The sequence below is a fragment of the Coregonus lavaretus genome, assembly GCF_964263955.1.
Source record: "Coregonus lavaretus genome assembly, chromosome: 4".
Taxonomy (NCBI): Eukaryota; Metazoa; Chordata; class Actinopteri; order Salmoniformes; family Salmonidae; genus Coregonus; species Coregonus lavaretus.
In genome coordinates, this window is record NC_139991.1 from 55791671 (window position 1) to 55804400 (window position 12730).

General features: G+C 42.5%; 1 protein-coding gene across 1 annotated transcript in view; it reads right to left on the reverse strand.

The window, feature by feature from the left end:
- The window catches only part of LOC311127477 (uncharacterized protein), a gene marked incomplete at its 5' end in the record, with an annotated part of 76094 nt that overhangs the window by 14338 nt on the left and 49026 nt on the right, over window positions 1-12730 (reverse strand). Inside the window, 10 exons of the mRNA XM_084159310.1 lie at window positions 280-333; window positions 517-624; window positions 730-783; window positions 2530-2637; window positions 2820-2864; window positions 3220-3273; window positions 3431-3484; window positions 3644-3697; window positions 3795-3848; window positions 3963-4016. Of these exons, the coding sequence (XP_084015436.1) occupies window positions 280-333; window positions 517-624; window positions 730-783; window positions 2530-2637; window positions 2820-2864; window positions 3220-3273; window positions 3431-3484; window positions 3644-3697; window positions 3795-3848; window positions 3963-4016 (639 nt within the window). The remainder of the gene's footprint in view (window positions 1-279; window positions 334-516; window positions 625-729; window positions 784-2529; window positions 2638-2819; window positions 2865-3219; window positions 3274-3430; window positions 3485-3643; window positions 3698-3794; window positions 3849-3962; window positions 4017-12730) is intronic.

Here is a 12730-nt window from a genome sequence, read left to right on the forward strand (position 1 = left end):
AGGTTCCTTGATAATTTGTGTGAGATTGAGGGCATCTAGTTTAGATGTAATGTCATTATTGCAACCAGATTTCAACCTGTGTTTAATAATGTTATTTGAACCAGATTTCAACCTGTTTGTAACCACTACCAACACTTATATGGCCCTGTCAATAATTTGTGTCAAACGCACAAATGTTAATCAATGAATAGATATGCAATATACTGTACATACAGCACATTCATATTGATGGCTTAAATATGTGAATCATTGGGTGCCAAAAAGTCAGTGTTTGTTAACCTTCTCCCCTTTGGAACCTGGACCACCAGCATCGCCAAGAGGTCCAACATCACCCTGAGAACCAAAGGAGACATCTCTTGAGTTACACTGCTGAGTATACTGTTTGTGTATGGTCTGATTGTGTGTATGATGCCTGGGTAAAGGGATGTGTACTAGGTGCACATGTGAGAATCTACAGGTGATGGTTCAGGTAGGTACAGTAGATGTCCAATGCCATAGGCAGGTGACGGTGCTCACCTCTTTTCCCATTGGTCCAGGAGAGCCTTGCAACCCTTTGAGCCCTTGTAGGCCTCGATCTCCAGGCTGCCCTGGAGGACCAAGCTTCCCACAAGGCCCTAGGTCCCCCTGAAATAGATGTAAAGTTAAAGAAGAAGAAGTAGTGAGAAGTGACAGATGGTGAAATCTATCTGCAGGTGTTTGTTTAGGCATCATTGTGTCACTATCACCGACCTTTTCCCCTTTCGTTCCTGTTGGCCCCTCCATCCCTGATTGGCCAGGAGTGCCCTGGAAACAGGAAATGGAAGAGAACTGTCAGAAAACTCACCTGCCTAAGACCATAGAGTTTCTGTTCGGAGTGTGTCCTACCAACCTGTTCGCCATCCAGTCCAGGAGGACCAAGATCACCAGAAGGTCCCAGCATACCCTGTGATGTTCCAAAAAAGTGTGGTTTAACACACAGAACATCACAAATTGCAAGATTATACGTACTGTATTTAGGGGTGCAGAATTGCGCTAACTTTCCCAAATCAGTAGGGAATAAGCAGGAACCAGGATTAACCAGGATTCTTGAAAACCTGGAACATTTTGGGGAAATTACCTGAATTTTGCAACCCTAGACATATCATTGTCATAATTGAGTTACACTTGCTGTACTTACCATTTCTCCTCTTTCCCCTGCTGGTCCAATTAGTCCACCAGCACCTGTCATTCCCTGAGGATGGACCACATAGGATTTAAAATGGTGGACAACACAGCATCACAATGGAACACAGATTAGATTTTTAGATTCCATTTTTATTTAGTCACATGCACAGGGTCGCAGATGTAGTTGTACTGTATAGTGAAATTCTTAAGCTCCGAGCTCCAACAGTGCAGGTGTGAATGAAACAATAATAATACAAAATAAATAAGAATATATACATGTTTACAACTGAGACAATGACGAATATAAATGTCCAAGCTAAAAGGCTGTGCTTGGCATCCCAAACCATGCCAACTAAGCATCCAATGGGCTACGAATCGTAAGCCATGTAATAAATTACTAATAAATTGATTGATTTCACCCACTGAACCCTGACATAAAATGCATCCAACAGGCATCAGAGACTCAATGTCCCATATTCTAGGAGTTTAGGAGGTTTTATACAGGTTCTACACACTTAGAAAAGAGGGTTCTTTAAGGGTTCTTTGGTAAGGGAGATGGTTTTATGTGGAACCATAATGACTCAAAGAACCCTTTGAGCCCTGCAATGGTTATTTGCCATTCAGAAAAGGGTTCTTTCATCTTTGAGTGATAATTAAAATGTAGGGGCGGCGGTTCATTAGAATATTTTTGGGCCCGATTTGCTCACAGATCTTTTTGTGAAACCGTGAGTGAGAGTGTAATTCCAGTTGATCTGTTGTGTTATGTCATTACATGTTAAATATGAGTATGGCCAGTAACAGTGTCTTGTGAAAGACTCACGTAAGGCCTTGTGTCAATTGAGAACTGTTGACTAAATCAGTGGTTCTCAATTCTCTCCTCAGGGACCCCCAGCCGTTCCAGACACCTATGGAATTTTAACAATATAATATGGCTAACCAGCAAAAAAACCCTGTATGGATGTTTAAAAAGTTATTTGTAGAACCATTGAGATTGAGAAAGGTTCTTTATAGAACCATTCTCCATAAAGGTTCTACAAAGAACCATTCAAAAAAGGTTATTTAAAGCACCAGAAAGGGTTCCGCTATGGTCACAACCCTTTTTGATTCTTTAAATAACCTTTTTTGAATGGTTCTTTGTATAACCTTAGGAAAGGGTTCTTTATAGCACCATAAAGGTTTCCATTTAAAACTTTATGAGCATCTTTTTTTATAGAACCAAAAAAGGGTTCTACATACCATCAAAAAGGGATCCGCTATGGTGACAAGCCAAATAACCCTGATTTGCACTATATAGAACCATTACACACTTTTTAGTGTGTACAGAGATTACAGTCCTCAGATTTTGTTTAGAGGACAAGAGAGCAGCGTCTGGAAAGTAGTACCCACTGGGATTCCTGCTGGTCCATCAGGGCCTTGTGGCCCCGGAGGCCCCCTGCTTCCCCTGGGTCCTGGCTTCCCTGTGGCTCCATCTGAGCCCTGCAGACCCGTGGGGCCCTGGAACACACAGACAGGTGAGTAGCTTAATCTATTAGTCTTGTTCCCATTGTGTATTGTGTCTACATCATTGCTCTAGCCAAGCAAGACTAACTATATATTGACAGTGTATAGAGCATGGATCTGTAAGAACATTTGGCTGCTGAGGGAGTAGTGAAAAGGCCTGCTCTGCTGTAACTCACCTGTGGGCCCTCTAGCCCTGTGTGTCCCAGATCCCCTAGCCGACCCTGAGAAGAAAACCCAGAGACATCATTGAAAAACATGGACTACAAAATACAGCCACATTGCAGATTGATTTTTCTAAGGAGATATTTAGGAAATGTAGTTCTGGTATGTTTAGATTGATTTTTCAAAGGAGTTATTTAGGAAATGTAGTTCTGGTATATGATTCCATTTGATCTCACCTGAGGTCCTGGAGGGCCTCTCTCCCCAGGAGGTCCTGATAAACCCTATAAAATATAGCACAGTCAGTACAGGCTCAATACACCCATCATTCAAACTAAGGCCACACTCAATGAAGTTGTCTACAAGGACTTGTCACATACTGTATGTGGACTTTTTAATGACAGCACAGTTACTTACTGGAGATCCAGGCTTCCCAGTAAGACCAGGCAGGCCTCTCACACCATTCTCCCCCTGGGACATCAACACACAGTCCACCACACCAACACATTTGAAAGGAAATACACATAGAAACTTGTGATGCTGTTGGTATAAATTGAGGCCCACAGGTCTGGGATGGCCGTTTGGAATAATGTCCACTGATTACATAACTCATATGCCGTGTCCTTACCCTATCTCCGATGTGACCATTTGTGCCACGCATTCCCACGCTTCCCGGAAAACCCTGGGGGACGAGAAACACAGGACTGGTAATATAAAAAAGCAAAGTTGCACACACAGGATGGCATGGCAGAGTGTCATGAGTCGAAAAGACCAAACAGAGACATTGTCAGTGTGTTGGTCAAACCCCTTGCCCTGTAGGCCCTACAGAAGCATCACTTACATACATGCCTACTGGCCCCTGGGGTCCCTCCACACCTTCCTTCCCGGTGAAGCCCTGATGCAGAGAGACAGCGACACACACACACACACGGTTCAAAGCTGTCCTATTTGAGAATCACATCACTCACATCCATGTTAAATGTGTCACTCACCCTCTCTCCCGGTGGCCCAGGGATACCTGTTGGTCCTGTCTGTCCAGGTGGGCCCTGCCAGTGAGACAGTAGTCAGTCACACTGCACTCTGTGTGTGATGATGGCCGAAGTACCCAACACTAAATCAGTATTGGTTGCAATAGTGCTGTCTACTCATGCTAGACTCACCAGAGGGCCTGAACGGCCATCTAGACCTAGCTCTCCAGCAATGCCCTGGAATCCCTGGATGATAGAGAGAGTAAGAGTAGAGGATGAGAGAATGATAGAGAGAGGAAGAGTAGAGGATGAGAGAATGATACAGAGAGGAAGAGTAGAGGATGAGAGAATGATAGAGAGAGGAAGAGTAGAGGATGAGAGAATGATAGAGAGAGGAAGAGTAGAGGATGAGAGAATGATAGAGGGGAAGAAAGAAGAGAAGGGTCCAGTCAATGAGAACCATTAAAATGCTAATATAAAACAAATCAGAATTGATTACATACTATCAAATGAAGATGTATGCACAACGCTGTGAGTCGATTCAGTGTTTAATTGAGTTTATACTTTTTTGGCTAACAGTTGTTTAATCTACCAATTAATGACTTTGTAATTATGATTATATATGTGGGGCTATTGAGTAATTGTGTCTCTGGTTATGTACAGAGGTTAACAGAACCCAATTTAATGATGAAAACATCAACAATGGAATAAAACTGTACCCATGTTCCTGCAAGGGACATTAAATCAATGAAGAACCTTCAGCTATTTACAGGTATTAACGGATATGTAGATGGCACATAACCTTTTCAAACTGATCATTATTGGTCATATTGCCCAGATGCCACAAATATGTATCTTAGCCATCCTTCTTCCTCTGCTTCCTACTCCTGTCTCCCTGTCCCCCCTCACTGTTCTCTCTGCCAGGGTATGAGTCTAGATTATATAGCAGAGGTTGTAATACAATACACTGGCCAGGTCACAGACCCCCTCCTCATATCATATTATCCACATCCCACACACTCATACGTTTATATGAGTGTGTGTGTGCCTGTGTGTGTAGTGATGATGCAATATCACTGACCTACCCCCTCACACTCCTAAACCTTTTACTGCTCTCGTTTACAAGCATAGAGAAACACCTGATATTGTTAACTAGCTCGGTAGCAGGTACTTTTCTGCCCTATTAACATTTTTGGCCTAGTCTGCGTTTGTTGTGATTGCCTGGTCATGAAATCATATAAAACCCAACATATAATCCAGGGGTGTCCTATAAAATGTGATAAGGTGTTTATATTTGCTACCTTGCTACCTCGGCCAAAAATAGCTGAGCTTGGAGAATGATATAATTCGCCAACCAATGAATTTAAACATAAAGGTCACTATGAGACTGAGTAACTATAAGAAGTTCTTAGAGTTCCTTATACTGAACAAAAATATAAACGCAACATGAGCTGAAATAAAAGATCCCAGAAATGTTCCATATGCACAGAAAGCTTATTTCTCTCAAATTGTGAGCAGAAATGTGTTTACATCCCTGTTAGTGAGCGTTTCTCCTTTGCCAAGATAATCCATCCACCTGACAGGTGTGGCATATCAAGAAGTTGATTAAACAGCATGATCATTACACAGGTGCACCTTGTGCTGGGGACAATAAAAGGCCACTCTAAAATGTGCATTTTTGTCACACAACACAATGCCACAGATGTCTCAAGTTTTGAGGGAGCGTGCAATTGGCATGCTGACTGCAGGAATGTCCACCAGAGCTGTTGCCAGAGAATTGAATGTTCATTTGTCTACCATAAGCCACCTCCAACATCATTTTAGAGAATTTGGCAGTACGTCCAACCGGCCTCACAACCGCAGACCACGTGTAGCCACGCCAGCCCAGGACCTCCATCTGCGGGATCGTCTGAGACCAGCCACACGGACATTTGATGAAACTGAGGAGTATTTCTGTCTGTAATAAAGCCCTTTTGTGGGTGAAAAACATTTTCTCATTGGCTGGGCCTGGCTCCCCAGTGGATGGGCCTATGCCCTCCCAGGCCCACCCATGGCTGCACCACCTGCCCAGTCATGTGAAATCCATAAATTCGGGCCTAATTCATTCATTTCAATTGAACTGTAACTGTAACTCAGTAAAATCGTTGAAATTGTTGCATGTTGCATTTATATTTTTGTTCAGTAGTTTCATAGTGACCTTTAAGTGAACCACATGTATTGTGTATGTGTCTCTATGATAAGACTATGCATACTGTTACAGTATCTGCTTGTACTTACTGTACCTTTAGGCCTTTATCGCCAGTTATTCCCACTGAACCAGAGAGACCCTGCAACACATGAGAAACGAGTGTCAACTCAATACACACCAACAGAGGTCATATTGTATACACAAGCACTAATGTGAAGAAGACACACAGGGCTAACCATTAACAACTACAGTAACTACATAACTACACATATTAAACATGGACAGAAATGCATTCATCTTGTCATATTAACTTTAGAATGTAATGATATGGCCTCCCGAGTGGCACAGCGGTCTAAGGCACTGCATTGCAGTGCTAGAGGTGTAATTACAGACCCGGGTTCATTCCCAGGCTGTGACACAACCGGCTGTGGCCGGGAGTCCCATAGGACGGCGCACAATTGGTCCAGTGTCGTCCGGGTTAGGGGAGGGTTTGGCCTGGGGGGCTTTACTTGGCTCATTGCGCCCTAATGACTCCTTGTGGTGGGCCGGGTGCCTGCAGGCTGTCACCAGTTGAACGGTGTTTCCTCTGACACATTGGTGAGGCTGTTAAGGAATGCGGTGCTACATTTTTTGTAAGGGAAAATCAAGTCTGAAATTTCAAAGTGGAAATTACAAACTTCAGAAGCCTTTTTAAACCTCAAAAACACTACAAGTTTTAAATGTCCTGCATTGCAGGAAAGTTTTCCTGCAACAGGGTGATACAATTAAGATCCTACATATGTATGCAGTGCAGACAGGGAACAAAAACAGAAAATATACTGTTCTTTGGAGATCTATTTTGTGACATTGCTCTGTGTATATACAGTGCCTTGCAAAAGTATTCAGACACTTTGGATTTCTTCACATTTTATTGTGATACGAAGTCGGATAAAAATTGATTTTTCTTTTTTTTTTATTAATAAAAATGTGATAACTAAAATATAGTTGTTGCATAAGTATTCAGCCCCTTTGTTCAGGCAAGCCTAAATTAGTTCAGGAGTAAAATTTGGCTTAACAAATCACATAAGTTACATGGACTCACTCTGTGTGAAATAATAGGGGTTGACTTCCTCTGTCCCCCATACATACAACATCTGTAAGGTTCCTCAGTCAAGTATTGAATTTCAAGCACAGATTCAACTACAAAGACCAGGGAGCTTTTTGAAAGCCTCATAAAGAAGGGCAGTGGTTGGTAGACGGTTAACAATAACAAATCAGACATTGAATATCTTTTTAAACATGGTCAAGTTAATAATTATGATGTGGATTATGTATTAAACCACCCAGACACGTCAAAGATACAGTCGTCCTTCTGAACTGAGCCGCAGGACAGGAATGAGTTTTCATTCCTTCTTGTGGGAAGTTGCTATAGACCATCAAGTGCCAAAAGTCAGTATCAGTGAAATGCTTGATAATGTATGTGATATCAACAGAGAGGTACATTTTCTGGGTGACCTAAATATTGACTGGCTTTCATCAAGCTGTCCACTTAAGAAAAAGCTTCAAACTGTAATCAGTGCCTGCAACCTGGTTCAGGTTATCAGTCAACCTACCAGGGTATTTATAAACCGCACAGGAATGAAATCATCCACATGTATTGATCACATCTTTACTAATGCTGCAGAAATCTGCTCTAAAGCAGTATCCACATCCATCGGATGTAGTGATCATAATATAGTAGCCATATCTAGGAAAACCAAAGTTCCAAAGGCTGGGCCTTATATAGTGTATAAGATCTCATACACAAGGTTTTGTAGTGTTTCCTATGTTAAAGAATATTTGTTGGTTTATGGTGTGTAATGAGGAGCAACCAAATGCTGCACTTGACGCATTTATGAAATTGCTTATTCCAGCTACTAATAAGCATGCACCCATTAAGAAAATGACTGTAAAAATGGTTAAATCCCAGTGGATTGATGAGGAATTGAAACATTTTATGGTTGTGAGGGATGATGCAAAAGGATTGGCAAATACTGTAAGTCTGGCTGCACAGCCAATTGGCAAACGTAATGTAAATTGAGAAATCTTGTGACTAAACTAAACAAAAATAAGAAAAAACTGTTAAGGTAAATGATATAAAGGATCATAGTAAAAAGATTTGGAGCACCTTAAATGAAATGTTGGGGAAAAAGGCGAACTCAGCTCCATCGTTCATTGAATTCAAATCAAATCAAATCAAATCATATGTTATTTGTCACATGCGTCGAATACAACAGGTGTAGACCTTACAGTGAAATGCTTACTTACAAGCCCTTGACCAACAATACAGTTTTAAGAAAAATAAGTGTTTCGTCAAATGTTTTAATAAAAAACAAATAATTAAAGAGCAGCAGTAAAATAACAGTAGCGAGGCTATATACAGGGGGTACCGGTACAGAGTCAATGTGCGGGGGCACAGGCTAGTCGAGGTAATTGAGGTAATATGTAAATGTAGGTAGAGTTAAAGTGACTATGCATAGATAATAAACAGAGAGTAGCAGCAGCGTAAAAGAGGGGATGGGAGGGGTGGTACAATGCAAATATTCCGGGTAGCCATTTGATTAGCTGTTCAGGAGTATTATGGCTTTGGTGTAGAAGCTGTTAAGAAGCCTTTTGGACCTACACTTGGCGCTCCGGTACCGCTTGCCGTGCGGTAGCAGAGAGAAAAGTATATGACTAGGGTGGCTGGAGTCTTTGACAATTTTTAGGGCCTTCCTCTGAAACACCTGGTATAGAGGTCCTGGATGGCAGAAAGCTTGGCCCCAGTGATGTACTGGGCCGTACGCACTACCCTCTGTAGTGCCATGCGGTCGGAGGCCGAGCAGTTGCCATACCAGGCAGTGATGCAACCAGTCAGGATGCTCTCGATGGTGAAGCTGTAGAACTTTGAGTGCTACGGGTCTGTAGTCATTTAGGCCGGTTACCTTAGTGTTCTTGGGCACAGGGACTATGGTGGCCTGCTTGAAACATGTTGGTATTACAGACTCAGTCAGGGACAGGTTGAAAATGTCAGTGAAGACACTTGCCAGTTAGTCAGCGCATGCTCGGAGTACACGTCCTGGTAATCCGTCTGGCCCTGCGGCCTTGTGAATGTTGACCTGTTTAAAGGTCTTACTCACATCGGCAATGGACAGCGTAATCACACAGTCGTCTGGAACAGCTGATGCTCTAATGCATGCTTCAGTGTTGCTTGCCTCGGAGCAAGCATAGACGTAATTTAGCATGACTGGTAGGCTTGTGTCACTGGGCAGCTCGCCGCTATGCTTCCCTTTGTAGTCTGTAATAGTTTGCAAGCCCTGCCACATCTGACGAGCGTTGGAGCCGGTGTAGTACGATTCAATCTTAGTCCTGTATTGACACTTTGCCTGTTTGATGGTTCGTTGGAGGGCATAGCAGGATTTCTTATAATCGTCCGTGTTAGAGTCCCGCTCCTTGAAAGCGGCAGCTCTACCCTTTAGCTCAGTGCGGATGTTGCCTGTAATCCATGGCTTCTGGTTGGGGTATGTACGTACAGTCACTGTGGGGACAACGTCATCGATGCACTTATTGATGAAGCCAGTGACTGATGTGGTGTACTCCTCAATGCCATCGGAAGAATCCCGGAACATATTCCAGTCTGTGCTAGCAAAACAGTCCTGTAGCTACGCATTTGCGTCATCTGACCACTTATCTATTGACCGAGTCACTGGTGCTTCCTGCTTTAGTTTTTGCTTGTAAGCAGGAATCAGGAGGACAGAATTATGGTCAGATTTGCCAAATGGAGGGCGAGGGAGAGCTTTGTACGCGTCTCTGTGTGTGGAGTAAAGGTGGTCTAGAGTTTTTTTCCCCTCTGGTTGCACATTTAACATGCTGGTAGAAATGAGGTAAAACAGATTTAAGTTTCCCTGCATTAAAGTCCCCGGCCACTAGGAGCGCCGCCTCTGGTTGAGTGTTTTCCTGTTTGCTTATGGCCTTATACAGCTCATTGAATGTGGTCTTAGTGCCAGCATCGGTTTGTGGTGGTAAATAGACAGCTACAAAAAATATAGATGAAAACTCTCTTGGTAAATAGTGTGGTCTACAGCTTATCATGAGATACTCTACCTCTAACCCCGCCAGCTGTATGTTATCCATGTCGTCATTCAGCCACGACTCGGTGAAACATAAGATATTACAGTTTTTAATGTCCCGTTGGTAGGATATTCGTGATCGTAGCTCATCTATTTTGTTATCCAAAGATTTTACGTTGGCTAATAGGACTGATGGTAGAGGCAGATTACCCACTCGCCGTCGGATCAAGGCACCCCGACCTACGTCCCTGATATCTCCATCTCTTTCTCCTGCAAATGATGGGGATTTGGGCCTTGTCGGGTGTCTGAAGTAAATCCTTTGCGTCCGACTCGTTAAAGAAAAAATATTCATCCAGTACGCGGTGAGTAATCGCTCTCCTGATATCCAGAAGCTCTTTTCGGTCATAAGAGACGGTGGCATTAACATTATGTACAAAATAAGTTACAAATAACGCAATAAAACACACACAATAGCACAATTGGTTAGGAGCCTGTAAAACGGCAGCCATCTCCTCCGGCGCCATTTGTAGATGGCTCATTTAGTTGGCTCATTCATCACAAAACCCACAGATATTGCCAACTACTTTAATGATTTCTTCATTGGCAAGATCAGCCAACTTAACGTGACATGCCAACAACAAATTGTGAACCTACACAACCATGCATAACTGACTAAATTATGAAAGACAAGCATTGTAATTTTGAATTCCGTAAAGTGACAAGCCACCTGGGTCTGACAACTTTAGAAGGAAAATTATTGAAGATGATAGTGGACTATAATATTATTGCCACTCCTATTTGCCATCTCTTTAATCTAAGCCTACAAGAAAGTGTGTGCCCTAAGGCCTGGAGGGAAGCAAAAGTCATTCCGCTACCCAATAATAGCAAAGTACCCTTTACTGGCTCAAACAGCCAACCAATCAGCCTGTTACCAACCCTTTGTAAACTTTTGGAGAAAAAAAATATTTGACCAGATACAATGCTATTTCACAGTAAACAAATTAACAACAACTTTCAGCACGCTTATAGGGAAGGGCACTGTCACGCCCTGACTTATGGGACTCTAGTATGTTGAGTCTGTATACTACACTGCTTGGTGTAACCCTTGATTATAAACTGTCATGGTCAAAACAAATTGATGCAACGGTAGCTAAGATGGGGAGAGATCTATCCATAATAAAATTATGCTCTGCTTTCTTGACATCACTATTAACAAAACAAGTCCGACAGGCCCTAGTTTTGTCGCACCTGGATTACTGCCCAGTCATACGGTCAAGTGCCACAAAGAGTGACATAGGCTACTTACAGTTGGCCCAGAACAGAGCAGCACGGCTGGCCCTTAAATGTACACGGAGAGCTAATATCAATAACATGCATGTCAATCTCTCCTGGCTCAAAGTAGAGGAGAGATTGACTGCATCACTACTTGTCTTTGTGATAGGCATTGACATCTTGAAAGCACTGAGTTGTCTGTTTAAACAACTAGCACACAGCTCAGACATCCATGCATACCCAACAAGACAAGCCACCAGCGGTCTCAGAACAGACTATGGGAAACACACAGTACTACATAGAGCCATGACTACATGGAACTCTATTCCATATCAAGTAACTCATGCAAGCAGTAAAATCAGATAATAAAATCAGATAAAACTACACCTTATGGAACAACGCGGACTGTGAAGTGACACACACACAGGCACACACATACCACACACATCCTAACACACGCACTCTACACACACGTACATTTTAATATTGTTATATTGCTGTATTATAGAACTTTGAAGATATGTTGTGGTAGTGTGTAATAATGTGTTGTGTGATGTACTGTTTTATTTTGTATGTAAATGTAAAAAAATAAAATAATAATAATAATAATAATAATTGCCTTAATCTTGTTTGGACCCCAGGAAGAGTAGCTGCTGACATTGCAGCAGCTAATGGGGATCCGTAATAAAATACAAATACCATGAGGCCATTGGTGATTCACAGAGTTACAGAGTTCAATGGCTGTGATGGGAGAAAACTGACGATTGATCAACAACATTGTAGTGACTCATTTTTTTTTTTTTGGGGGGGGGGGGGGGTGGGGGGGGGGGGTGTAGAAGGATTACTTTATCCTATCCCAGGTATTCCTTAAAGAGGTGGGGTTTCAAATGTCTCCGAAGGTGGTGAGTGAATCCGCTGTCCTGGCGTCGTGAGGGAGCTTGTTCCACCATTGGGGTGCCAGAGCAGCGAACAATTTTGACTGGGCTGAGCGGGAACTGTGCTTCCGCAGAGGTAGGGGAGCCAGCAGGCCAGAGGTGGATGAACGCAATGCCCTCGTTTGGGTGTAGGGACTGACTCCACAAATGACTTAAATGACAGAGTGAAAAAAAGAATACAAATACACAAAACATGCATCTTGTATGCAATAAGTCACTAAAGTAACACTGCAAAAAAACACAGCAAAGGAATACACTTTTTGGCCTAAATGCAAAGTCTTATGTTTGGGGCAAATCCAACACATCACTGAGTAACTGCCTCCTTATATTCAAGCATGGTGGTGGCTGCTCAGGGAGCTGAATGACTCAGGGAGCTGACTATATTTTATTTATTTTATTTATATACAGTGAGGGAAAAAAGTATTTGATCCCCTGCTGATTTTGTACATTTGCCCACTGACAAAGAAATGATCAGTCAATAATTTTAATGGTAGGTTT